Source organism: Sabethes cyaneus, chromosome 3, assembly GCF_943734655.1.
Source record: "Sabethes cyaneus chromosome 3, idSabCyanKW18_F2, whole genome shotgun sequence".
NCBI classification, from domain to species: domain Eukaryota; kingdom Metazoa; phylum Arthropoda; class Insecta; order Diptera; family Culicidae; genus Sabethes; species Sabethes cyaneus.
The window spans coordinates 139,625,612-139,653,503 of record NC_071355.1 but is presented as its reverse complement, the minus strand read 5'-3'; the positions used below and the strand labels follow the sequence as shown (position 1 = coordinate 139,653,503).

The 27,892-nt window shown below is 39.5% G+C and overlaps 2 protein-coding genes across 2 annotated transcripts; one reads left to right on the top strand and one right to left on the bottom strand.

Moving 5' to 3' along the window:
• Window positions 1-364: 364 nt before the first annotated feature.
• On the top strand, window positions 365-10,909 carry LOC128741700 (multiple epidermal growth factor-like domains protein 8). The gene is made up of 5 exons (XM_053837680.1): window positions 365-536; window positions 659-1,166; window positions 1,229-1,462; window positions 1,520-8,357; window positions 8,417-10,909. Exons 2-5 carry the CDS (start codon window positions 777-779, stop codon window positions 9,568-9,570), a joined length of 8,616 nt encoding a protein of 2,871 aa, XP_053693655.1. The 5' UTR covers window positions 365-536; window positions 659-776; the 3' UTR covers window positions 9,571-10,909.
• A 3,768-nt stretch (window positions 10,910-14,677) lies between these two features.
• LOC128742135 (caspase-like) lies at window positions 14,678-16,041 on the bottom strand. Its single transcript, XM_053838370.1, has 3 exons — window positions 15,976-16,041; window positions 15,420-15,715; window positions 14,678-15,362 (listed from the first exon to the last, which is right to left on the bottom strand). The coding sequence occupies exons 2-3, from the start codon at window positions 15,712-15,714 to the stop codon at window positions 14,836-14,838; spliced, it is 822 nt and encodes a 273-aa protein (XP_053694345.1). The 5' UTR covers window position 15,715; window positions 15,976-16,041; the 3' UTR covers window positions 14,678-14,835.
• Window positions 16,042-27,892: the final 11,851 nt, after the last annotated feature.

The window sequence follows — 27,892 nt, the reverse complement described above, 5'->3', positions numbered from 1 at the left end:
ATGCTCGCCCGTGCAAAACCTTATAGTGTCCTTACCTTGTTACCAGTGAATGTCAAAAACACAATAGCATGCGAAATCAGCTGCGTCCCGCCGTCTCATAAATTACCTTATTACTTTCGTGTTTCGTTACCATCCTTATGAGGCATCTTGAGATTAATGTGACAATGACAGAAAAGTTGTATAAGCAAGTAAAGCAAAGAACAAATTTTACTCTTTTGCTGTTCAACAGCACATTCTGAACAATTAACATATCAGATTATTCAATTTGTTGAATATTTTTTCATCGCGAACGTTAATACGGTTAACTGTAGTTGCATCCTGATAAATTTTTAAAGTGAACATAATATGCATTTTAGTTTTGTTAGAGCAATATTTTGTGTCACAGTTATTGTTTAGTTTTTAATTATGTGAATACAACTAAATACTACTAAATTCCAAAAAAGAATGTTCTCCGGTGAGCAGGATGGCTAAATTTGACAGAACAAAATCATTCAGTAGCACATACAACGTTACTGCTGACTAAAAGGTTTCTGCAGGTGAGTAATCATTGATAGGTACGAACAATGTATTCGAACTATTCGTTTGTTATGAGATTGTTTTTAGTCGCAGACAAGTTAATTGAAATTATTCCCTCTTTATATTTTAAATCCAAATACAGGTTACTCCCAAACAGACTTCACGATAGTTTTCCCGATAAAAAAGAAATCTATAATCAGGAGAACTAAATAAGCACTAGCTAAACCTAAATGTTAATCGGAGAATGAGACAATCGTTATATGAACATTACCGACGTTAGCTCCATCGAAAAAACGAGAATGCAGAGCTTGTTGATTTTGTTCTACAGTTTGTTTTTTTCTGTAATCTGCGTGGCTTTTGCAAAAAATCAACAGCAGTCCTGCGATAAAACTAGGAGAGTATTTAAAGAAGCTTACGGTGAAATCAGCGATGGACCCACTGGGTTTAATTACACACAGGATTCACACTGCGAATGGCTGATTCGTGCCCGGAATAGTAGTCAGTTTATTACCCTCACTTTTCGTAGCATGGGAACAGAATGCTCGTATGATTATATTTTCATTTACGACGGTGATTCGTTTCGATCCCCATTGCTTGGCAGCTTCAGTGGAAAAACTGAACCTCAAAAAGTTGTCGCTTCATCTGGGAACGTAAGTAATCAATACGATAACCTATTGATAATGAGGATTAAGATTTTCATTTTTTACTGTAGATGCTGGTACTCCTGTATAGCGACACTAATTACGTATTAGAGGGTTTTAAAGCGGAGTTCTCTGTGACGAATTGTCCAAACAATTGTACCAACCATGGCAAATGTGTTGATCATGTTTGTGTTTGCTATGATAAATGGATAGGCAACGATTGCAGTCAGGATGCCTGCCCAGAAAATTGTGGATCGGATGAAGGTCGAGGAACATGCCAAAATGCGAGATGCATTTGCTCAAATGTGAGTAAATTTATTTTGAAGTGCCATCTAGTCGAGTATTTGCATATCTCTTTTTAGGAATACTCAGGCCAGTCATGCAGTCTTCATAAAATGAACCCTGCTCCAAATGAATGGCACTGGTTGTCTAATTCAAAAAATGGCTTGGCCCCGCGGGCAACCCATACGGCAGTGTATTATGCCCCAAAAGACTCATTGTATGTTTTCGGTGGCTACAATCTGAACAAAGTGCTAGGCAGTTTAAATATCTACCGATTTAATCAGAGCAGATGGGAGAATGAATGGGGTATTATACTAGGAAGTGAAGAGCAACAATCTGTAGAACAAATGCGTGGTAAAGCAAGACGAGGAATGCTTTTATCGGAGGAAGCTAGCGTGATGCTGGGGCTCAAACGGGAACCAAATTTCTTCAATAACTTCATTTACTCTCTAGCAGACAATAGAACCGGCCCCTTTAGAGCAGTATATGGCAACAGTTCGAGGCCTTTGGGAAGATATGGACACGCAGCGTGTGTCGTTGAAGATGGTTTCGTGATTTTTGGTGGTAAACTTTCCAGTGGTCAATTGTCCAATGATTTATGGCTATATAATATTAGCGATAAAGGAGGCACATGGTCTGAAAGAGCAACTAATTCAACATTTAAGCCTCCTCCGCTAACTCGTCATACACTTACTAAAGCTGGTCCCTATCTATATCTATTTGGAGGAGCATTAGAAAATGGAGAGTTTTCCTCTAGGTTATTCAGAATCAAATTATCCAACAAACCGTCCATAGAACAGTGGGAAGAAGTAATTCCCAGAGGAGGAAAAACACTCGATCTACGAATTGTAGCACATACTGTTTCCTTCCATAAATACTCGAACTCTTTGATAGTGTACGGTGGAGTAATTGCGGGATTTGCTCGATTTTCAAAACTATCAGATCGCATGTTCATGTTTCAAATAGACCATTTTCACTGGACAGAGATAATGTATCTTCGCACACCGTTACGAGATGCATACATTCCAAGAGAACGTGCTTTTCACACAACGTCAATTATCGGGAACTATTTATTAGTGTTTGGAGGATACTCGCATAGGCACAATAAAGAGGAGATTTGTTACGATAATCAAATGTATCTGTACCATCTAGGCTGCCACAATTGGGTTAATCCTAACGTCCTAGGAACAAATAGGAAATTTCGATATCCCAAGCAGCAAGGCGTATTTGCTCACGCTGCTGCTATACGGAACGGCAATACTTTGTTTCTTGTTGGAGGATACCATGGAAATGTCAATGGTGATTTGCTTGCCTATACCCTGCCACCAATGCTAATAGTGCAAAACGATGATACTTTCGAACCAGAAGCCGCTTGTCCCAAACATACCTCTCTCAACGAGTGTCTATCAGACCCGGAATGTGGTTGGTGTTCAGCTGATAGTGTTTGCTATGGAAGAACAATTGGAGCAAACTGTACGACAAATTTGCAAACCACGAGATGCCGCGGTATATGTCCATCATTAGGTGATTGTCATTCTTGTTTAATTCATGGGTCCTCATCTCTTGGTAGTTTTAAATCAATTGCAAGCAAATTAGGACTAGATCGATGCACGTGGTGCGTTCAGAATGCTCGCTGTCATCATAAAGATGACAACTACGGAGTTTGTGGCGAGGACACGCCATCACAAAATCCCGGCTGGTGGGGCTCAAAAGGAACAGAGATTTCAAGCCCTGACCAGTGTACTCAAATGGACACACGACCAGGGTTGACATTTCTTAAATATTTGGATCCGGTTAATTGGTCTATGCCGGACATGGTAATGATCGTCAATGCTACAATGGTAGATTTCAACATTCCATCGACAACCACTCATGCAGAACAATCCCTCAACGGACAGGTTGTTGCTAGACTTCTTGGATTTATTCGTCCCCCTGCAATATGGGAGGGAGCCGGCGAGCGGTTGAGGGCATGTGCTAGTTATTCACAGGCTGTATTGCGAATGGCGTTGACAAACAGACCTCATCATGATCCCAAGAAAAAAATGATCCCAGTGGTGACAGTCAACATTACCGCCAGCCAAACCGTATGTGAAATGGCTCAATGGAGAAGTTTGGAACCGTGGTTTCGAGTTATGGTTGATTTCCAAGCGAAACGTAATGTAAACGTTGGAATCCAGAGCCATCATCAGCAGGTTAGCAAAATGGGTTTACAGCATAGTGTGGTTGGTCAGGAAAATGCGAAAACATTTACGTTTGAGTACTTAGAGCCATATTCGAATGGTTCTTGCAGCCTATACACCAATTGTTTGCACTGTTTATCGGATTCATTGTGTGGTTGGTGCGAAATGACAAATTTATGTATCTCACGGCAGGAAAAAGAATCGGTGATGTGTCGGAAAGGAAATCACTGGCGTTATTTGACGGTTCAACCAGCACAATGTTCTAATTGCTCTAATTACATATCATGTGAGCAGTGCATAAATACTGGTCAGTGTGAATGGTGGGCCGAGGATGCACGCTGTTCGCGCAAGGGTCGCTCAGCCACAGCAGTGGTTGACCTCAGTCAGTGTCCGATACCTTGCTATCTACGTACTAATTGCTCTTCTTGTCTAAACGATCGAGGCCGTTGTGTTTGGTGCGAAGCTACAAGCCAGTGTTTTAGCTTCTCCGTGTACACATCGGAGTACCAGTTTGGACTTTGTCGCGAATGGTTGGATCAAACAATGCCAATTGGAATAACAAGTCAAACACAAGAAAGCTCAAGTGGCGTTCAACTGCAGCAACAGTGTAAATCCTGCGCCAGTCACTTGAATTGTTCCCACTGTTTACGGTCTCTCAGTTGTGGCTGGTGCTACGTGACCGATAATCCAATAGAAGGCGTCTGCATGCAAGGCGATTTTAACCAATCGGCATTAGATTGCAATGTGGCGTTGAATGTTACAGCCAATAACGCTCAATGGTCTTACGCACAATGCCCTGATGTGGATGAATGTGAACTAGGTTTACATGACTGTCACGAACAGGCAGAATGCACTAACACTCACGGCTCGTATAGCTGTCGTTGCAGAAAAGGTTTCCTAGGTGATGGAGTGAGAAATTGTGTTCAAACTTGTTACGAGACGTGTATTCATGGTTACTGCTCCGGTGGACCGGAATACAAGTGCCAATGTGATCTTGGTTGGACAGGAGTTGATTGTAGCCAGAATTGTGAATGCAACAATCATTCGACGTGTCTACAAGGTGTGGGAAAATGTGACAAATGTATGAATTGGACTGAAGGGTTGTATTGTGAGCGATGCAGCTCAGGAAGCTACGGAAACGCTACATCTGAAACGGGATGTCAGCCTTGTGATTGCAACGGTCATGGAAACAAAGCGTTGGGGGTTTGTGATTCTTTAACTGGAGAATGTTACTGTCAAGACAACACAGAAGGATTGAAATGTGAAGTGTGCAATCGAAACTTTTACGGCGATCCTAGGGCTGGTGGCCAATGCTACTATCAATGCGAAGCTCGTGGAGTATTGACACAGGTTGGAACGCAAGGAATCGGTTCCTATCAGTCACATCGTTCAGCTTGGGGAGGCACGGAGGTTCGGGAATGTCTCTGGATTGTTAGTCCCTATGTCAAACATGGTGTTGACTTGAAAAATGCCATCATTCAGTTTGAAATTGAACCGCATGAAATGAATGTTACCTGCGGGCAGAATGCTGTATATGTGTACGACGGTTTGCCTGACTTAACCGGAGTTACACAACAGAAGCACTTACTAGCAGTATTTTGTAGTGAAGATCGTAGTCCGTGGCTTGCTGAAGCACGATCTGGGCATCTTACAATACATTACAAACAGGGAGGACACGGACAGGGATTCAATGCCATCTACACTGTAATGAGCTGTACCATAAACACATGTAAGCGACCTTACGTATGCATTGATGATAAATGCATTTGCCCTAAAGGATTTGCAGGTCCACGGTGTGCGTTAAAAATATGCCCTTCCGACTGTAATGTTGAGCAAAAACAAGGTATATGTGACGTTGGTTATGGGCGTTGTATTTGCAGTCAAGGATACGGAGGAACTGACTGTTCACGGCTAACCAAGTTATCGAACATAGTGTTTTCAGAGCTTTTCAATTCTTATCTTATTTCGGAAAGCTACGAACATCTTCGGAAAACATTACCTCGCTTTGGACATTCCTTGGTTGCTGATCGTCGCGGTTCATTGTGGATGTTTGGTGGATATTCACTGTCACATGGTCCCTTGAATGACATTCGTCAGTTTGACACCAAAAATAATACATGGATGCAAGTTACTGTTGATTCTAGTCCGGATGATCGAATGCCGCTTGGGCGTTATTTTCATGCTGCTGAAATTATTATTTCCAAACAGGCTATTTTTATCTATGGAGGTCTTTCCCGAAATAAACAAAATCATCAGATTTTGGACGATTTTTGGCAGTTTGGCCTTCAAACCCAACGCTGGAGCCTGGTTAACCAAAACGGAGTAAAGCCACCACCGTTAGCAGGACATTCTATGACCCTAATTAAAGAAGCAGACCGAGAAATATTATTGGTTATTGGTGGGTTTTCTCTAAATACCGGCATGAGCAACAATGTTTGGATGTTTGATCTCAGTTCTAATAGCTGGTCAAAACTGGCGACATCCGGAGCAAAACCTGATAGCATATTTGGTCACAGCACGGTTTGTCACCCTTCCTCACAGATATTGTATCTTTTCGGAGGAATCGTAGCGTTCGATGGTAAATCGAAAATATCTAATAAACTGTACGCGTTCGATTTTAAGAATCTTAAATGGACCGAACTGCCAGCTTTCATCAACCGGCCATCTGATCATCTTCCACAGGCACGATATTTGCATTCGGCGGTAACCACGGACAGTTACATGCTCATATTTGGTGGTAGAACGAACCCGGATAGTATCAGTGATCCTATGCTAGCGTACGTGTATAAATGTAACCAATGGGTTCGGTTAAATGGTGATATTGAAATAATCGGAAGCGGCTTTGGACAAACTTACGCTCTTGCCATGACCCAGGATCCTGAATCGGAAGAATTCTATGCGGTTGGTGGATGGGACGGTAGTAGTTACATTCGTGTTACGAAAATAAATCTTCCGCAAGACCTATGCGATTTATGGAGCAGCTCAAAGTATATCTGCAGACAGTACATGGGTTGCAGTTTCTGTGCTGTTAAGACGGTGGACCAATATATATCACACTGTTATTCTGTCGGTAGCTCGGAGGTATGTGACGCACAAAATGGTACATTATCGTTTAACAATGGAGCGCCATGTAATGATGAGTGGATTTCGAAAAGAAACTGCTCTTTATTCGATAGCTGCACGGCTTGTTTGGCATCGTATCCTTCACATGCTGAACAACAACCTGTTTGCGGATGGTGTCAAGATTGTGGAGCACGAGGAAAATGCCTTCCCAATAACTCTGATTGCGATTCTAAGGCAAAATGCTCTTCAAATCAAACTATGATCATAAGTTTGGATAGTTGCCCAACTGTCAGCGGTTGTGTGGCTTCAGATTGCGAAAGTTGCCATTCAATACCAAATTGTTCTTGGACGTTCAACGGCAAGTATTCCCAGTGCCAACTAAGAAACGAAACCGATAGCAATAAAAAACCACCCGCATGTCGACCTGACTGTCATACATATACATCCTGCAGCAGCTGTTTGAATCAGTCTTTAAGTGAAAATGATAGGACGGACTGCCGTTGGTCAACTCAACTGAACGAATGTATATCCTCTCGATATCAACCCCTTTATTGTGCCGGAAGTATTTGCGGTTTAGTTTTGGAACCAATGGATGCGGATAAATGCCCAGAACAATGTGGTTCTTTTCTTCAATGTGCCACTTGCTTGCGACATGCACATTGTGGGTGGTGTTCACGAAATGGAACCGAAGGAGATGGTGTCTGCACCGAAGGATCCTTAGATAGCCCAATCGATTATCCAGCTGCATCTACCTGCGATGTGATTTATATGGTAAAAAACAAATTGACACATGTAGAACCAGGTGATCGTTTTACTTGGAACTATGTCAAATGTCCTCCGGAGAATGAATGTGCCAACAGCCATCACAATTGTAATGTCAAATCCGAACGTTGCGTGGATCTTCTGCATGGATATGAATGCCAATGCGCTGAAGGATACCGCCCTGATCCAACAGGAGTCTGTGTTCCGGTTTGCAGACAGGGCTGCGTGCGAGGGTCTTGCGTTGAACCTGATAAATGTGAGTGTGACTTTGGTTATGTTGGAGCAAACTGTAGCATTCAGTGCCAGTGCAATGGTCATTCCAAGTGTGCGGGACCGGACCAGCTCGATAAATGTTTGCATTGTCACAACAACACACTAGGCGATCAATGTGAAAAGTGTATGCCCTTCTATGTTCGTGATCCACGCAACAATGGTGAATGTATTCCTTGTTCCGAGTACTGCTACGGCCATACTGACCTGTGTGTAGCAAAGGACATGGAACCTCTTGTACGCAATATGAGCCGAGCCGAATTAGCAAAGTTCTTAAAGGAAGGACCCCAAACAACGGCTCTGTGTTTGCGCTGTGAAAATAATACGGACGGCGATCGCTGCGACACTTGCATATCAGGTTTCTTCCGCGGTGCCACAATTGCGAGTGATCCGTGCAGGCCTTGTCAATGCCACGGTCACGGAGATGTCTGCGATCCGGTGACGGGCGAAAAATGTAACTGCGGCAATAATACGGAGAGTGACAACACTTGCTCGGCAAAGGGTAAAAATTTAGCGTATAGTTGCTGGTCGATGCAATGCACAAAATGCAAGGATTCATACTCAGGGCATCCGTCCAATGGCCATCAATGTTACAAGCATATCACCGTCGATACGAGAATGTGCTTTGATGCGAAAACTATAGGTAAGTTCATTTATGCTCAAATGCTGGTCAAATTTACAAGCGTTTTTTTTAATTTACAGATGAATGTAAAATTAAACCGCAGCCTTTAAAACCCGGTCAAACAGTTTTCTTTGTTATACAGCCACGTTATATGAATGTCGATATTAGGTTTATGGTGGACGTAACACAAGGGGAACTGGATTTTTACATGAGTCCCAACGATGAATCGTTTGTTGTTCAGGCAAATACCAGTTCCGGACATCACGACATTTTTCTGGATAATCGATATTTCTGGCATCATGACATCATCGATGTGAGTGCGGTTGATAGCTTGAACATATTTCCTCTCAATATAAACGGGAATTACTCAGACATAAACATAGATCAACCAATACAAATGGGATCTACTTCTGCTTCTCAATGTAAAATGGATACGGAGAAGTATTTTTACGTCAAGGATAAATTAGCAAAAGATTTAATCACCTATGTTACGTTACAACAATGCAACACTTTATTGCGAGTGTTTGGATTGAAGAATCGTTTAGTAGTGACATTGCCGCACACGATTCATTCCTTAGGACAGACCAAATTCTACATAGCATTACGGTCTCGTGTCGGAACGACAGCAAGTTATGGTCTAGTGTTTTTCCGTCAGGACCAACTTCACATTCATTTGTTTGTGTTTTTTTCGGTGTTTTTCTCTTGTTTTTTCCTTTTTCTCGCAATATGCGTTCTGGCTTGGAAGGCAAAGCAAGCGGCCGATATGCGACGGGCTCGTAGGCGACACGTAGTCGAAATGTTGCATATGGCTAAACGTCCGTTTGGCCGAATCAATCTTTCATTGGAAAGTCCTAGTGAAACACCGGCCAGCCACCGTAGACGCGGTCGTAGTAAAAACTCACCTCACATCCAGCAAGATATCGCACCCGTTGCGTTGGAACCGACGGTGGATAACGTAGCCGCCGTCGGAACCGTCTTCGTGCGTCTTCCAGGCAAGCACAAATCCCAAGTAACATTAGCGCTAGCATCGTCACTTGTGGTACTCTCGCGAAATCATGTTACTTATAACCGAGCATTTCATCGGCGTAGAGGCTCGTCGCATCATCAAGCTCAAAACCTACTACAGCAGCTACAACCTTTACAAGCACCACAACAGCTGGTACCACCTATGTTTATCGATGTACCCCAGGAACAAGTTCCATTACAACCACTCGCGTTGAATAGGGTGCAATAATTATGTTGTTGACCGAAAAGTGCTTATGTAACAAAGTTAAAACTATGTTCAGACAACTAGGAAATATGGAAATTGACAATTCTGCCACATTTTAAATTAATTAATAATCTAACTAGCATGACTAAAAGTTTATGCTTCACGAAGGAATTGGGGTAAATTAAAATTTAAATTTGGTATAACTCGAACGTAATATAATCACTATTAGCCTGCTCGGTTTAGACTTTCCTCGAGAGCTTAGTTTTGACTTTGTTGACTTGCAATTTGCCAGATATCCAACACTATGCAGTATATTAACGAGCTGTGATTTATTTTGATCAATTTATATTTTTTAACACTTGTGCTAGTCCTGACTACTGTTGCATGTAACATAAAGCACAAGACGATCAAAAGAGGTATACTTAATTTTTACTCGAAAAATGAACACATTTGGGTGTTTGATCGCTGATATGCTCAATTATTCGTTTGTAGAATAAGTGATTGACATCTTGCAATCAAAGACAATTATTTATAGAGAATTTTTTATTATGCAGTTACATTTGAGTGTGTAAGATCAATGATCTCGAAAGATATAAATTATGTAAATAAGACAAGAAGGAAAATAGGTGGAGTGCAATTTGAATTATTAAAAATAACTGTATTCTACACCAGAAAGGTGTACTGTAAAACAAATTTATGGTGAGCATGTTGACGGCTGTTCACACTTATTCTTTTATTATAAAATAATGTGTTTGAAAACTTTTCACAAACATTCACGAACACTTATTTTTGGGTTACCCGGTTTTAGTAGTAAGATGTTGCGAAAGTTTTTGCACTCTGACATTCAAAAATGTACAATCAAATTAATATTTTCCTGTGTTCGGAACCTAAGCGTATAGATTGTGACAAAGTTTGGTGGCATTCCGGAAAGCATTTGGTTCATTTCAACAGCGATAATAGATTACAAAGCCAAGCTTTATTGATTCTATTTTAAGTTTCCGATTAGTGTGATTATTATACGTATATCCATTCTACCTAGAAGTAACATGAAGACTTCTGCTGTAAAGTTATAGAATTGTTATAATGTTTGCATTACACTGATGATTTACATTACTTGGTTTCAATAATTTATTGGTATTTTAATAAATATTCATTCTGATATTATGTAACCAATAACGAATCTCACCAATATAAATCAAACGTATAATACGGTCGAACAATATTTCAATTCGAGCCTCCTGTTTATTTCTAAGTAGAAAGGATTCAGAAACTAAATTAATTCTAAAGAGTTGATGGAATTATAAAAAAAAATCATGTTTGTCACTTTATCAATTATGTATAATTTTATTAAAAACTAGTTTGTATGGAGTACAATAAAAGATAATGTTAAAAATCAACAAAAATTCTTCTTTTTCGAACCGTTGCGATGGCAAAGTATACAAGGTATATTGCTACAACCGACTATTGCCAGAATGTACGAGGACTGCGAACGAGGATCGATGACGTTTGTCTTACCACTCATGAGCACAATTACGATGTCATCATCGTAGAGTGGTGCCTTCGGTGCTTACAGGTAGACCGAATAATTCGCTACTCGCACCGACGCACTGGGCAAAAACGAGCAAAAAAAACGGACGCAATTAAGATACGGCCTGCAGGCTGATAAAATATAGGTGATCTTATGTAAAATTTTCCGGAGAATCGCGAGGTGCCAACCCCTTTCCTGTGCGTCATCGGGATGTGCCCCATTTTGCTAAATTTTCCCTATTTTTAATATTTGTTTGCACTTATTGGACTATACCAAGCAAGGCTTTGAGAAAACAAAGCTTAAAAACCTAATATATTTATGTAAAGAAGTCCACAGAATCGAATTAGGTGTATCCCATTTTGTTTTGAGCACATTAATTTTATAGGTTAACTTCCCGTTTGGTATCGTCGGTTTGATAACAGGAACTCAACCAAAAAAATTAAAATGCTCTAAACTAAATGGGATGAACCCCCTTCGCTAAGCTTTGGTATAGTTCAATAAGTGCAAAAAAATGGTAAAACTAGGGGAAATTGAGTAAAAAGGGACACTTCCCGATGACACACAGGAAAGGGGTTGGCACCACGCGATTCTCCGGAAAATTTTACATAAGATTACCTATATTTCATCAGCCTGCAGGCCGTATCTTAATTGCATCCGTTTTTTGCTCGTTTTTGCCCATAGTGCGACAGTTTAGTCCGTTTAGTCACGAATCCCCCAAGCTTATATGTGAGCACGCATCGCTTTAACTTCACTTGTTCACTAACACAACTATACGGTAATATCGTTATATCGCAGGGTCGTATTCACTGACCTTTCTCCATTTTGTGAATGTAACGGTTCAAAATATTAACAACATAATAATACAACATTGCTATGAGCATTGTACGTTTATGCACATTCCTGCACCTGTTGATCATGGTCTTCCACAAATTCAATGTTTTAAACGCCTATACCACTCTCCGCTATCCGTTTGTACTCTGCCAAAAATCGTCCGCAACACCTTTCTTGCAAATACGGGCTCTGCAGTAGAAGTGGTACTCGCAAGAAGTGCGTGCAATAGGGTCTACTGCACGGAACTCCCTTTCTCCGGAATTTGGTCACGGAACTCTCCGAATAGTAGCGACCTCCATTCCGAGTCGATGTAGCTCTCGATCAAGCAAGCCAGCTCCTGCAGGTTCATAAAGAGTTCGAACATACCAGGTACCAAGTTTTCAATCGTTATTCATTAATCGTTTCCTTGTTCTTTGCCGTGTGCTATACCGATTCATCCGTTCCTTATTTCCATTTTCGTTATCCTTGATAAATGAGAGTTTCGATATGTTATCTTACTGGGGTCATGATACCTACATTTTGCTGGTTGGTCGGCAATCTTAGGTATAGCTTGCGGGATACAGCATTCCATATTCAGCCGCTCGCTCCGAGATAGATACTGTTTGAGCTGCCCCTCGCCTAGGGAACTGGCTCAAGTTCGCACCTCCTTAGGGGCCATCCATATACCACGTGGATAGCTTAGAGGGGGGTGGGGGGTATGAAAAGGTCCACGCTTGTCCACGGAAGGGGGCGAGGGGTATGGAAAAATAGAAATCAGAAACAGCAATATTGAATTAATTCTACATATTAGCATTAACCATTGATTAGTGATTGTTTTGGGTTCAAATAAAGTTTTATCTTCTAAGGCATATGTTGACCTAAACACAAGAAAAGAGCATTACGAGAGCACATATCTGGCATAAATCTTGTTGAAAAGGTTAAGCCTACGCTAACTAGCGCATAGATGTTGATTGCCTAGCCTGACATTTGATGTAATGCAATAATAAAGATATTATTTTTTTACAACCCTTGCCTCCTTTGGGAAATGATAAAGGTAACGGAAGAATCCACGAATTTTCACCATGCACGTGACTCATTTATCATTTAAGTCGCGCTTGTGGATTGCATTTTGCATCCATGGGTAACGTATTTCCAAAAGGATTCGTCTTCAGAAAATTTTACGAATCATATCGCGTCGGAAAGGTTTTGTGTTGTGTTGAAGTAGACGGCCAAGCTGAAATGCTCTGGTTACACAAAGATACTCTGGACAGAGAAGAATCGTTAAGTGAAATTCAAGCTGAAACGGACTTTCTTGCAGTCGATAATAATTTGCAGTAGACAAGATCACAAGAATTAAGGTAAAACGATAGTGAATCCCAACATGGCCGGAAATATAATGGCGTCCATGTAAGGATGTGGGTGCCATCGATGCGGCCATGTTGGGATTCAGAACCGTTTCACCTCAAGGTCCTAACAATTTGCCTACGGAATTTAATACAATTGTGTCGGGGCCTTCAGACTAGAGTTTTCTTTCACGTAAGCTTTTTCAATAAATACTGCATAAATCAAGTTGAAAACTCAATTTAGCACAATGCATTTCTGTTTTGTTAAATTTTGTTTAAGAAAAAAAAAGTCCACCGGGCAAAAAGGGAGAGGGGTGCGGGTTAAGCCAATGTCCACGCTTGTCCACGGAGTGGGGCGGGGGGGTTGAAAATTGGTATTTTTCTGTCCACGTGGTATTTGGATGACCCCTTAGCTGCTCCAGGTATGGCCGCCAATCATCTTCGTTTCATTTCGATATTTTGGAAGACGCTAGGTAAGAGCTAGAGAGAGCCAGAGCTATATTTGACGTTCCTTCGAGGTAACTCTTCCCATTTCGTACCCTCTGCCACCCATTGTCGGTTTGGATATGCATTCTAAAAGTAACAATGTTACTATATTTTTATTTAAAGGTTAAGCTAAATTTTGATAACTTTGTAACATTGCAATGTCACTTCTGTGTTATATTACAGCAGTATAATCAATATATATAGAATGCCAGTGTCGCTGCAGTGCGCGTGGTAAACATCACACATGTTCAGATAATGTATTTAAATTATATATGCAAATGTGTGTGTGCCTGATATTCATCAAAAGAGGAATCTCATTGTCAAACTTTGACAACCAGTTTAAAATTTCAATTGTGGCTGCCAAGTAATGTGATTGGAAACTTCGCTTGCTTCAAATTTCCGAAAAAGTCGGTGCAAAAGGGCGCAGTTGTGGGATTCTATTCATCCGGACGAAAAGAAAAAGAACGTTGAAAACCATTTCACTTACATAAAAACACAGCGGAGAACGCACTGATGACAGCACCAACCAGCGCACAGATAAAGAATAGATATATAACAATGAGCAACTTTGACAATGAAGTTCCCGATTCACAGACTTGATACAGATTGTTAGCATCATGTTTACCACAATGAGTCCTATATAGAAAAACAGCGACACTGGCATTCTATATACATTGATTCTACTATTACAGCAAAAGGGCATTTTGAGTAGTTTCAACCTAGCTTTAACTAAATCCGACCTATTTACAGGTTAAATCAGTTAAGAGTGTATATTGCATTCAGTGTTGCTGGTAAACGTAAAATCATGTTGTACAGATTCACGTACATTATTCTCAGCAACTAAATAAAGTATTGGAACAAACATTTTTATAATTTTTGAGTATGTAATAAAAACAGAACCTAAGAAAATACAAGAAAATTATTTTTGGTTAACATAAACTTTATTAATACTTCTTTCATTCAAACAAAAAGATTTGTTATGTGTAATTTTAGCAAAGGAAGCATAACTTTTCATAAAAATAATATTATATACTAAACAATTTCACTTAAAAGCAATCCAGTTGCGTACTGACTTGCGTATGTGACTGACATATATTTTTAATTCTATATTTATGGTTAGATTTAAACACAATTGAACACCAGAAGCCTCGTTAGCATTGAAACTATGCATGGAGTCTGTTTTTTGAGGTGAAACTCTGGTGTATTTGGTGCAATAGACTCATACCCATAGGCAACTTTTTGCACAACGAAGGTAAGAAGAGTTAAGATGTCGTATTTTTGACCATTTTCATTGAGTTCGTTGCACAACTCGCGTATAAACCAAGAGCCATTTTTGGTGTTGCGGAACGACATAAAACCGGGAATAGTGGCGAATGCGAAAAGGAAATCGGCGTGTGTTGGAATACTATAGCGCGCTACACCATCTTTTTCCACTTTTACACCACAGTCCAACTCATTCCCGCGACAGGCTTGTATAATGAAGATTTTAGGTTTTCCTATTAGCGACGGGCAGTGATCCCCGGTGAATTGCGTCCATACGCTCGAAATTTGATACGGACAATCATACGCGTATATTATTTCACCTTCATCACCATGGGTCAAAACAGCAACTAGGATGCAATCGCTATTCGAATGGTCCATAGAAGAGACTGGATAAGAAACAAATAATAAATTATTTGAATTATATATTGCCAAATAAAACTAACCTTCTTTGGTTATCGTGAGAATTTCTTTCAATCGTTTGTCCTTATAGATATGCACATCAAATCCTAGTCGTTCTAATGTTTCGTTCATAGTAATGTAATCCACTTCACCACCTTCGCGCTTCGGTAGTTTTACATTTTGAACATTGAATTCTGCGTGCGTGAAAATGATGGCCTTCCCACGATTTGTATGATTCATCGGATAATAGGAAGAATATCTATCGATTGTATAAGCTGGAGCCACAGCAGATGGATGCAATGACGAATTGGTTTCTTTCTGTCGAAACATCCTTCTCATTCTAGATAAGACAATTACACCGAAAAAATCATCTTGAACTAATATGCAATCAAACAAAGAACTTTCCACTGTCTACAGTAATGTGGATGCGCGCGACTGCGTATCCTTTTTGCTATATAAATTCTTTCAACAAGAGCAAGTTCATTGACTTCTGTCGCAATCCTGTAGGTTATTGCACGTGCAGGTGCAATAACAGTGGTATAAGTTCATCCTTCGACTTAAACAGTGAACTAACATGACTACAATTCGTAAATATATTACCTGGAGATAATAATGGCGAAGTTTCAATAATGAGGTAGTTTTCGGTTCCAAATTTCTGTTTGTGAATAATGCGAGCTGTATCGGTTAGTGTACTATTCGTGGGTAGGTATGAATGAATGGAACGTTTTTGAATGACTTCATCCAACCAGCAATCCATTCGACGCACACTTGGAACAAAATCATCTGTTTGTTTCCTTTTGCAGTATATTTGTGAACTCGCATCGATAAGTAAATGCCTTCACAGTGGTTGAGAAAGATGAATTTTTTGACCAAACTTTCTAATTGAGACTTCGTTCGATCTATAAAAACTCGTGCCAAAGTTTTCGAATAACGCCGCGGTATTATTAAATTTTCATTTTCCCATATGGGAATGAGGAACAAAAATATAACTAGTTTTCTTTTTCTGTTTTCTGCGTTCTGTTAGTTATGGCAACTAAAGGTAATTAACTAAAATCTGTGTGACTTCAACTTTGACACAGTACACAGTATGAAGCTTTACCTAAAAATGTGTAGCAAGAATTTGTATTAATTTCGTCATGCACTGTTAATTCAAAACTGCTATTTTTTTTAAATCAAATGCAATTCTTTTTAAACCGTATTTTAAGGTTTCTCAACAACTATCAGATGGGTGTTAAATAAAGTTCCAACTTAAGTTCTCGACTTCATTCGCAAATTTTCGTTTTAATTTTTTTGTAAATCACTATAAATAATTTTCAAAGCAGGGTCACGCGCGAATTCATTGCTATTGACGCTTGCCTGACATTTAGCGATATAGTATGGCAGTTAAAGACTGTCAACAACAGTTGGAGAGCTCTCAATACCGAACACTTCTGCCTTTCACAGTTCAAATAATGCACCTTAGTAGCTAATATGATAAAATCAATAAAAGGACAAAAATTTAATCCACCTAGTGGTGAAAGGAACCTTTGTTATACGGTCTTACTTGCTATTTAAGATAGAAATCGACACGTCTTCGGAACATAATTCATCTATTTGTTAATGTGGCGTAGTGCGTTGGTTTGCATAAAATTTTTGGAAATTGAATGTTTACAATGGTTCTTCAATAAACTTGCTATGAGCGAAAAGTTATAATTAGTCAATGTATTACAATATTACAGTCAATACTTTAAATTGTTGGAAAAATAGATCAGCATAAATCGACACACAGAAGCGAAGCAAGCAGCATGTGAGGTGTACCGCAATTGGCCTGGAATTTTTTTCGCTTCTTCATATTGAAAAATGGATTCTGCTTACAGCAAATGTAAGATGTTCAAAATGTATCCGTCTGTTGGTAGTAGAGTAATTCGGGGTCAAAATCAGAGTATTTTTCATAATCAAAGTTCTATAGTTCCTAAACAAGCAAACATAGAGGTATACTATTTTCAGCAAAGTTGTGTATTTTTACTATTTGTACAACTTTGTAATACATTTTTTTTTTTTTCTAAAACTTTGCAGAACACATCAATCTATACCTATAAAAAAAGGATTTCTGTCTGTCTGTCCGTATGTTCCTTATAGAATCGAAAACTACTGAACCGATCGGAGTGAAAATTTGCATGTAACCCCTACAGGTATGGGGCCAGGGAAGGTTTTTATGATGGTTAGAGACCCCTCCCCCCACTAAGAGGGGGGGCTCCCATACAAATGAAACACAAATTTCTGCATAACTCGAGAACTAATCAAGCAAATGGAACAAAATTTTACATGTGGGTGTTTTTGGAGACAAGAATTTTTTCTATGATGAATTGAGACCCTTCCCCACTTTAGGAGGGGGGGGGGCTCCTATACAAATTTCCTCATAACTCGAAAACTAATTAATCAAATGGAACCATATTTGGCATGTGGGTGTTTTTGAAGGCATGAATTTTTTTATGATAAATTGAGACCCCTCTCCCTTTTTAGGAGGGGGGGCTCCCATAGAAATGAAATACAAATTTCCTCATAACTCGAGAAGTAATCAAGCAAATGGAACCAAATTTAGCATGTGGGGGGTTTTGGAGGCAGGAATGTTTTTAATGATGGTTTGAGACCCCTAAACCCTGTGGTAGGGGAATAAGGACTTTCATAGGAGAACTGTGGATAAAATGAACAGGGGGGTAAAATGAACAGGCAGCCAAATTCCCAGTAAACCGATTAAAATCTGTTCAAGTTCAATAGGTATCTTCAGTATAATCAATATATATAGAATGCCAGTGTCGCTGTTTTTCTACAGCTACTGCTCATGGTGGTAAACATGATGCTAACAATCTGTATCTCTGTGAATCGGGAACTTGATTGTCAAAGTTGCTCATTGTTATTTATCTGTTCTTTACCTAGTATTCCAAGCTGTTAGAGACAATATGTGGTGATCATAACCTTGCCAATGTGAAAAAAATTGAAAAAGTAAAAAATATTTGCAGAAATCTGACGCCGATGGTAATTTTTACTATTAGTAAATAAGCTATTTTGGCGAAACAAATTAAATTTCGACTATTGGTATCATTTAGTGTTGTTTGCTTATCACTATCCTACGGATCTGTCGAAAATTCCAAATATTTTTATCAACTGTTTGTTTATAATAAACATTTGAAAACACTTGGTGTTTTGAGGGTAAAATGAACACCTCACTATGGGGGCAAAATGATCAGTGTGTATAATGATATTTTATTTTCCATTTATCAGCAGCCACGAAATAATTACAATTCAAGCAATAAAAATGATCGAGTCTCTCGAAAAATGACGGAAAATGACCGAGTGCTGGAAAATCATGCGAGTTAAAAGTCAAGCATTGTATGAACGTGGCGAAGATAGATTATGTTAACTTTGTGGAGTCCCATTTTAATTTCAACAGCCCTGTTGAATATCTACGGCTTATGTAGAGCAATGATAATGTTAAATAATGTTTAATTTATCCAAACTGCATGTTAACTGTAGTTTTCTATGACATGTTCATTTTACCCACACGAAAAAAATCAGGCTCGAATGTGACGGTTTCGAAAAAAAGCAATTTTTCATGACAAATCGTTCTTTTCCAAACAACTTTATATATTGCTACGTGAAATATGAATCCAGCTTTCAATTCATATAGTGCGTTCAGCATTTGGTTGGTTCCTGGGGAAGAAAATGGCGAAATTGCTAAGGGTGTTTATTTTGCCCCCAGTTCCCCTACAAATAAAACAGAAATTTTTGCTTAACTCAAAAACTAATCGAACTTGAGAAATTTTAGACTCTTTCATAAAACATTAATCAATAACAAGACCACCAAAAACTATCAATAGTAACATTAGATAATTTAGCGCGAGACGGCGACAGGCCGCGAGTGTTGCTGGCGATCTGCTGTCGGAAGCACCGGCCACTGCGGGGGGCAGCCCCCCGTAGAGATCACCTCTACCTAGGTTTATTTGTTTTCCTAGATCTACTAACCTCTATTACTTTCCTTCAGTTGGGTCACCCCTGCAAAATGGTATTTTCTACGAAAAGATTTTCCGTGAAATGGTACATCCCGCGTAAGGTTTTTCGCGAAATGGTATTCTGCGAAATTCTTTATTCCGCGTTTTGGTCATCCGAGAATTGGTGTTCGCAAAATGGTATTCGGCGAAATGGTTTATAATGATGGCAAATATTTAAATGCTATCCGGTTTATTTTATCAGGCTAAGCAATGAGGGGAGTTGTTTTCTACTTTACTGTGAGGAAAATTTGTATATTAAAACACCCATGAACTCTCCAGAAACTTGCAAAACTCAAGATTGTGACAAAGGTCATCCGAGATTCACGATTTATGTACAACATAGTTTAATTTGTGGCATTACGAAGTTTGTCGGGTCAGCTAGTGTGTTATATAGAAACTGAAAAAAAATTTTTTTTATTTCACTTTTAGGGGGATTAATCAAAATTTAAATTCTACCAGACGATAGAGTTTTCAATTTCAAGAAACTCTTCCAAAGATTTGATAAACCATCAAAAACCTAGTTTTCCCAGTCAAAACTCTAGTGTGCACGTTTTCTTTTTGTTTTGGGCTACGCCGCGGGAATAACCGTGTCACAAAAGTAGACGCAAGTGTTCGAGGGTTAATATCTTTTGACCAGCAAAACCAATTCCTCTGAAATTTTGCAGATATATTTGCAGCATTAAAACCTCTAATTTGAAGCCAAAATAATTGCAACCAAATTAAGTATTTTAGATGAAATCGTTATAAATTATTGTAAATTTTAACGTGTTGTATACGATTGCCCATTACTTTCATATTAAACGTCCAATCAAAAACCAAATCAATAGTGATCTGTCCGGTTAAATATATTACCCTTCAAATGAAACTAGTAGTGCATAAATCAGTTTAGCCACAGACAAACAGACATAACACTCGTTTTCCATTCTTCGCATTGTATCGTGTTATTGTATCCGACTTGCTCATAATGCAAGAGACAAAACCCTTTTTCTTCATTTGAATGGCTTTATTCCCCTAGTTAGCTCTCCCTCAGTTGTCCTGCATCCACTTGTAAATCTGTCTTCTTTTCGAAAATCCCTATAAAGAGAGACGAAGCCCCCTTTGCTTAGTTGAACCTTTCACCTTGTCAACGGGCATCCCATCTCCGTTCTGTCTAGATCCCCCTTTTGTGTATCAGCGAATTGTACATCTGTTATCAATCCGGCAATTCACATGATATAAGACCAACAAAGCCCTTTTGCCTTATTTGGACTTCCTTCCCATGATACATACATCTATATATGTATTTAGAGCCCATTTTTGTATTCCAGCCGTTTGCGCATCTGTTTTCGTTTCGGAAATTTTTCCAATACAATAATCAAAGCTCTTCTTCCTTCTTTGAGCCAGGTGTTTTTATATGACAAAGAGATTCAGTGCTTCAAGAAAATGTAATTTTATTTTTGATTATTTATCAAAAATCGAGGGTTGGTTGCTGCAAACCCCTGGATCTAAATCGGCAACGAATATCTCGTGTTGATGAGTGATTCTCATGTAAAAAATATGAAGAAGACGATGGAGTTGGAATTTTTGAAATCAAATTGTACTCATTGAGAGAAAAATGCAAATTTTGGTTTTAAATCAAATTGTCAACTCCTCTGCGTTGATTCTCTCATGTCAAAGAACGTCTATGCCAAGTTTAATGAACCATCATTGACAAAGCCAGCACAATTCCCTGGAAGGGGCCTTGGGGGTGCCTTCCGAAAAAATTTGTTTAACTTTGTATGAAAACTTATAAAAGCGCCATCGTCGGTCGTCAGTAGCATAGATCCTGAGTGGCTCATGCTGTTTCAAGTCGTCGTCTCCATTCAACTCGATCTCGGGCCACTCATCGCCAATTTTACAGTCGTCTCAGAAGTTGTAAATCACTTTCGGTCTGGTCGAGCCATCCTGCACGTGGAACCCCCATGTTTCTCGTGCCGAAGAGGTTGTTGAAGAGGATTAGTTTTGAAGCACTCACTCCTACTCTGTTTTTTCACTCTCTGACCCTAACAAAGCGAAACAAACGTTTGCCACTGAGCGAATCTGATCCGATTTTATTTTGCTTTTCATCTTCTCAATCGTTCATGAACCGAAAATGATTGCAATCATCATTTGAATCAGCTTTAATTTTGCTCCAATAAATTATGTAACCCAAGTAACAATTTCAGACTGATCAAACGCTTTTATAGCTGATTTTATTCAACCTGTGGCTGATCTATGGTTTAGGTTTAGAAATAAAAACCTTTTTCAGCTCTTAAACATCTAAATCTGGTGATTTTATCAAGCTTCAGGCTAATTAATAGCTGCTTTCGAAGCTGCAATGAAGCTTAATAGAAACTTTTTTGCGCTTTTAAATAGCCAATTTGCGCAATGCTGTCAATTCTATTTTTAGAACGAGCAATAGTTTTGCAATCTGCTTTTCCAGTCGCTTAATCAACGCTTCATCAACCTTTATGCAGCCAAAAAAATCTATCTTTAAATGTAAAAAATCAAACGCGGCCTTTTTTTATTTTGCTGTAAACATGTTTCGAACGCGATATTTTTAATTTCGAATAACTTTAATTCGTATAAGTAAGCCAGCTAATTAAAAATGCACGTCTTTTTCCGGGAATTGAACCCGCCATCTTTTGATCCATAAGCACTCACCGTATGATCCGCCCCATTTGCATCTGCAGTATAGGCGGAATAGCAGTGGGATTTGTCGCAGGAACTAAATAAAACCGACGAAATACATTCGAACTTTAAGGTTTATTTGTGACAACATTGTAGTAGATAAGCGAGGTATTAATAAAAGTTGGCATCCGCAAAATATGTATGCCCGCTATATACTTCGAGTCACAGGTCTCAAGCGTACATACGCACACAGGCAGACGGTAGCCTTTCCAGATAGGAAAGAGTGGAAACCGATCAAATATGATATGCGAGAATAAAAAGTCGTAGCTTTTGCGTTGGCGCTATTGAGCGAACTCTTGTCCACTTATAGAGCTGCGCGTGTGTGAGTGTGACTGAGGACTTGCGCAAGTTGGTTTTGCCTCGAGCGCTCTTTGGCGGGAGCCGATGCCGACTTCACACATACTATATCGATGGAAGCCAGTAACGTATTGCCATCAATAAAGATGGCTTGTCCGATTACTGAATATTCTCTAACGATGTTATTGGCGGGAGAGAAATTGTATGAGCGGAAGAGAATCGGTCGGTATCGTTGGTTCTTCGGAGCGTTCGGGGAACGGGTGATTAAGAGAAGCAATTCGGCTTTGAGTTAGAAGAGCAGCTAAAGGTTGCTAACAATTAAATAGGGAGACGATTCTCATTCTGTTGGCTAAGTTTGCATTGAATGCACGTATTTCTCGTGGGTGAAATTATATTTCGAAAATGGCTACGAAACGGGTTGATAAGCACGACATTGGCGCAGGACAAGCTCCCGACCGGTAAGTTGGTCTACGGTCACAGGTGTTTTAATTGAAGTGAATGATAGCGGTTAGTGAATTATTAGTTGCGGGGGGAAATATATAAAATTATGCTTGTAGAAGAAAATGGTGCGGAAAAAAACTGATTGAAAAACCAAAATGGCGAATGATAGCGGATAGTGAATTATTAGTTGCGGGGGGAAAATATGTAAAATTATGCCTGTACGAGAAAATAGTGCGCAAAAAAAAACCGATTGAAAACCCAAAATGGCGAATGATAGCGGATAGTGCATTAGTTGTGGGGGAAAATATGTAAAATTATGCCTGTACGAGAAAATGGTGCGCAAAAAAACCGATTGAAAAACCAAAATGGCGAATGATAGCGGATAGTGAATTATTAGTTATTATTATTATTATTAGCCATCTGGGTCCGCTGGTCTTCTTGCTTTATTTTAATGATGTACATAACTTGCTCGACTGCCCGCGACTGGCGTTTGCAGACGACTTGAAGTTATTCTCGAAAATCAACTGCATCGGCGATGCCCATCTCCTCCAGAAACAACTGGACATTTTCGCGCATTGGTGTGCACTAAACCGCATGCTACTCAACCCATCAAAATGCTCAGTAGTGACGTTTACCAGGAAACTGCAGCCGCTGAACTTTGATTACAGCCTTGATTCAACTCCGATCCCACGAGTCGATCACGTGAAGGACCTAGGCGTAATACTGGACTGCCATCTCACCTATAAACAGCACATGTCATTCATTGTGTCTAGAGCCTCTAGAATGCTCGGTCTAATTATTCGCATGACAAGAGAATTCCGAAACATACAATGCCTTACTGCCTTATACTGCTCATTAGTGCGATCTCCTCTCGAATATTGCTCGTCAGTGTGGAATCCACACTACAACAACGCTGTTTTACGGATCGAAAATATCCAACGTAGATTCGTTCGCTATGCTCTACGCCTTCTACCTTGGAGACAACCTATGCAGGTCACTCCTTATGAGGAACGTTGTCAACTTCTCCGACTCGACACACTCCAGCTTCGCCGCGATACCTCTCGTGCAATGACTGTCGCAGACGTTTTAACAGCCCGTATCGACTGCCCAGACATCCTCCAGTTGATAAACATAAACGCCCCCTCCAGAACTTTAAGGATGGTTCCAACACTACGTCTACCGCACCGACGAACTAACTATGGTGCTAACAGTGCAATTATAGGCTTGCAAAAAGTTTTCAACAGAGTGTCAGCCGTTTTCGACTATCATGTGTCCCGTAACGTGCAACGCACAAAAATTATTTTACTATTAAGACGACTCTTTTATCATTAGGGCAACTGTGTCTGTTGATATATACATGTAAATGAAGTTGTGGGGGAAAATATGTAAAATTATGCCGGTACGAGAAAATGGTGCGCAAAAAAAAAGCCGATTGAACGAGCGAATTGCCTGGATTTATTTGTTACCGAACGAGCGGAATTGTCAAATACAAGCGGGGGGTAGAGTGCAAAACAAAAAAAAAAAGAAAATGGCTACGGAAGCGAAGCGAAGAGCAAGCGATGATTTATAGCGGAACGTATGGTTGAGCGGCCATTAGATGTTTTAAATAAAGTAGTTGATAGTGATGTGTTAGTGTCGGGGAGAGAAATTCATATAAAATTATACTTATAAAAGAAAATGGTGCACAAAAAAAAAAAAAAAACGGATTGAAACACAAAAATGGCGAATGGTAGCGGAAAGTGAATTATTAGTTGCGGGGGAAATTATATATCATTATGCCTGTACAAGAAAATGATGTGCAAAAAAAAACCGATTGAATGAGCGAATCGCTTGAATTTATTTGTTGCCGAATGAGCGGAATCGTCATGTACATGCAGGGGGGTAGAGTGCAAAAAAAAATGGCTTCAGAAGCGAAGAGCAAGCGATGACTTATGGTGGAACGTATGGTTGAGCGGTCATTAGATGTTTTAAATAAAGTGGATGATAGTGATGTGTTAGTATCGGGGGGAAATTTATATAAAATTATGTTTATAGGTGAAAGGCAGTTTCAGATTTAAGCGGTAAACGAAGTCAACGACGATTTAGTGAAACACACGTTTTATTTATGAATGTATTGGTTTGGAACAGGACGTTTGCTTGCAGGTAAAATTGATGCGGTTTATATATTGCGCAAGGAGGAACTATAAAAAAAATGGTTTCGCATATTTCATTGACCCTTTTCGCGTTGATAGAATTTTTATTTCCAAGTAAATTAATAAAGGAAATAAAAGGGATACATTTAATACACTTACAAGTGAGGTGTATTTACCGTTAGCAAAAAAAGTTAAATAAAGCGTAAAGGCTCGAAATAAGGAGCAGTTGGACTCCTAAAACATAATTACGGATAATTGAATTAGGAAGCGGTAATTGAATACTGAAATATTTATATTATTTCATGACTTGTAAATCAGATAAGAGAATCAAAGGCAGTCTGTTCTATGAGTAAGAGATTCACGCATACGGTCCAATATATTTGGTTAAACATCAAAGAGGCGTAATTCTAAAGTAAATAAAGGAGCAATTGGACTCCCACTGGATAAATGAAGCAAAAAAAGTACAAGGGTCCATGCCTAGTGGCACGGGCGCAGGCTTGAAGTAGGACTACGAATGTAGTGCAATTCGTCTCCCAATGCTAAAGCCGGCGATATTTGTATGAATTTCATATTAGATAGTCAATAGATACTCAAGTTGCGCATTAAAGAATTGTGTTCTTACATGTGATACATGTTGGTGCAGATTTGGGGAATTATTTCGAACAGTTTCGGGTAGATGCAGATTATTTTTTGCAAAAATCTGGCATCCCTGGTTCCGCTAGGCAGCTTTATACACATGTGTATGTGATATGATTTGTTTCGACTACATCATGGACACGCTGCTGTTTTGTTAAGGAAGGTTGGGAACACGATTACGATTCTGCCTGGACTGGCACTGGACCGCTGGCATCTGTATTTTGTTTCGTAATGCCGTAATTTACAGCAATTCGCCATTACGCTATGAAGGTCGTCTGTGGTGTGCTGGAAATGGCAAGGTCGCAGAAGTTTTACTATTTTCGCAGCTAAATAATAAACAAGCAAAGTAAAGAATGAAAGTTTCAATTTAATCATTCGTAAGCAAAATACTGCACCAGTCTGGCAGCTTTGTTTTAAATAGATCGATGTGTCGAATCCAACACGGTCGGCGTAATTTCCACTCCGCACCAAACAATAATCGGTTGCTGCCGAGTTTTAACACCTTTGCCGCGTCCGGACAGGGAGATAAAATCGTAGCTCTCATTATTATTTGTAACCCAAACAACGCGAAAACGATGCCGTTCGCAAAATCAATTCATATTCTATAAAATATATTTAATTAATTCATGACTCGATTGCACTAAATAACCAATAACTCACTTTAACTTCTTATAAAATAAAAAAACCAGTAATTTAGACTCCTTACGGTTACGGTAAGGAGTAATTGGACTCTTTATGGTTGAAAGGAGCAATTAGACTCCCTATCGTGAAAAAGAACAATTGGACTCCTTATAGCTGAAGAGAGCGTTATACTCCGTAGAATAATAGCGAGCAAATGGACGCCTTATCGAAAAGGTGCAGTGGGACTCCTTATGAAGGAAGAGAGCAATTGGACTCTATGGTCGAGAGGAGCAATTGGACTCCTTATAGTTAGAAGGAGCAATTGGACTCTTTATGGTTGAAAGGAGTAATTGGACTCATCATGAAGGAAGGGAGCAATTGGATTCCCTATTGCCGAGAGGAGCAATTGGACTCCTTATGGTTGAAGGAGCAATTGGACTCTTATGGTTGAAGGAGCAATTGGACTCTTATGGTTGAAAGGAGCAATTGGACTCTTTATGGATGAAAGGAGCAATTGGACTCTTTATGGTCGAAAGGAGCAATTGGACTCTTTATGGTCGAAAGGAGCAATTGGACTCTTTATAGAAAGGAGCAGTAGGACTCCTTACGATGGAGGGGAGCAATTGGACTCCCTATGAGTGAAAGGAGCAATTGGACTTCTTATGGTGGATTAGGGCAATTGGACTCCTAATGCAAAAAAAAAAAAAAAAAAAAAAAAACAAAGAAAGAACAGAAAAGAACACATAACAAGAACAAGGAATTCTAAAGGTATTTGTTGGACATTTTGGTGAGTATACGGTAATATATTTAAAATATTTCTTAATAAATTTTTTGCTTTTATAATGAATTTAAAAATACCGAACGAATATTTAAAGTTTACAGCGCAGAGTAGAGGTAAAGGGTATTGTAGTAGATAAGCGAGGTATTAATAAAAGTTGGCATCCGCAAAATATGTATGCCCGCTATATACTTCGAGTCACAGGTCTCAAGCGTACATACGCACACAGGCAGACGGTAGCCTTTCCAGATAGGAAAGAGTGGAAACCGATCAAATATGATATGCGAGAATAAAAAGTCGTAGCTTTTGCGTTGGCGCTATTGAGCGAACTCTTGTCCACTTATAGAGCTGCGCGTGTGTGAGTGTGACTGAGGACTTGCGCAAGTTGGTTTTGCCTCGAGCGCTCTTTGGCGGGAGCCGATGCCGACTTCACACATACTATATCGATGGAAGCCAGTAACGTATTGCCATCAATAAAGATGGCTTGTCCGATTACTGAATATTCTCTAACGATGTTATTGGCGGGAGAGAAATTGTATGAGCGGAAGAGAATCGGTCGGTATCGTTGGTTCTTCGGAGCGTTCGGGGAACGGGTGATTAAGAGAAGCAATTCGGCTTTGAGTTAGAAGAGCAGCTAAAGGTTGCTAACAATTAAATAGGGAGACGATTCTCATTCTGTTGGCTAAGTTTGCATTGAATGCACGTATTTCTCGTGGGTGAAATTATATTTCGAAAATGGCTACGAAACGGGTTGATAAGCACGACAAACATGTATTCGCAAAGGGTATAATAAAAGGAATGAAAAATGCTACAACAGTGTTACCAGTTTAGATTGCAATACGTTGCACAACACAAAATAAAGGTATCGTCAACATGTAGAACAGACAGTGAGAATA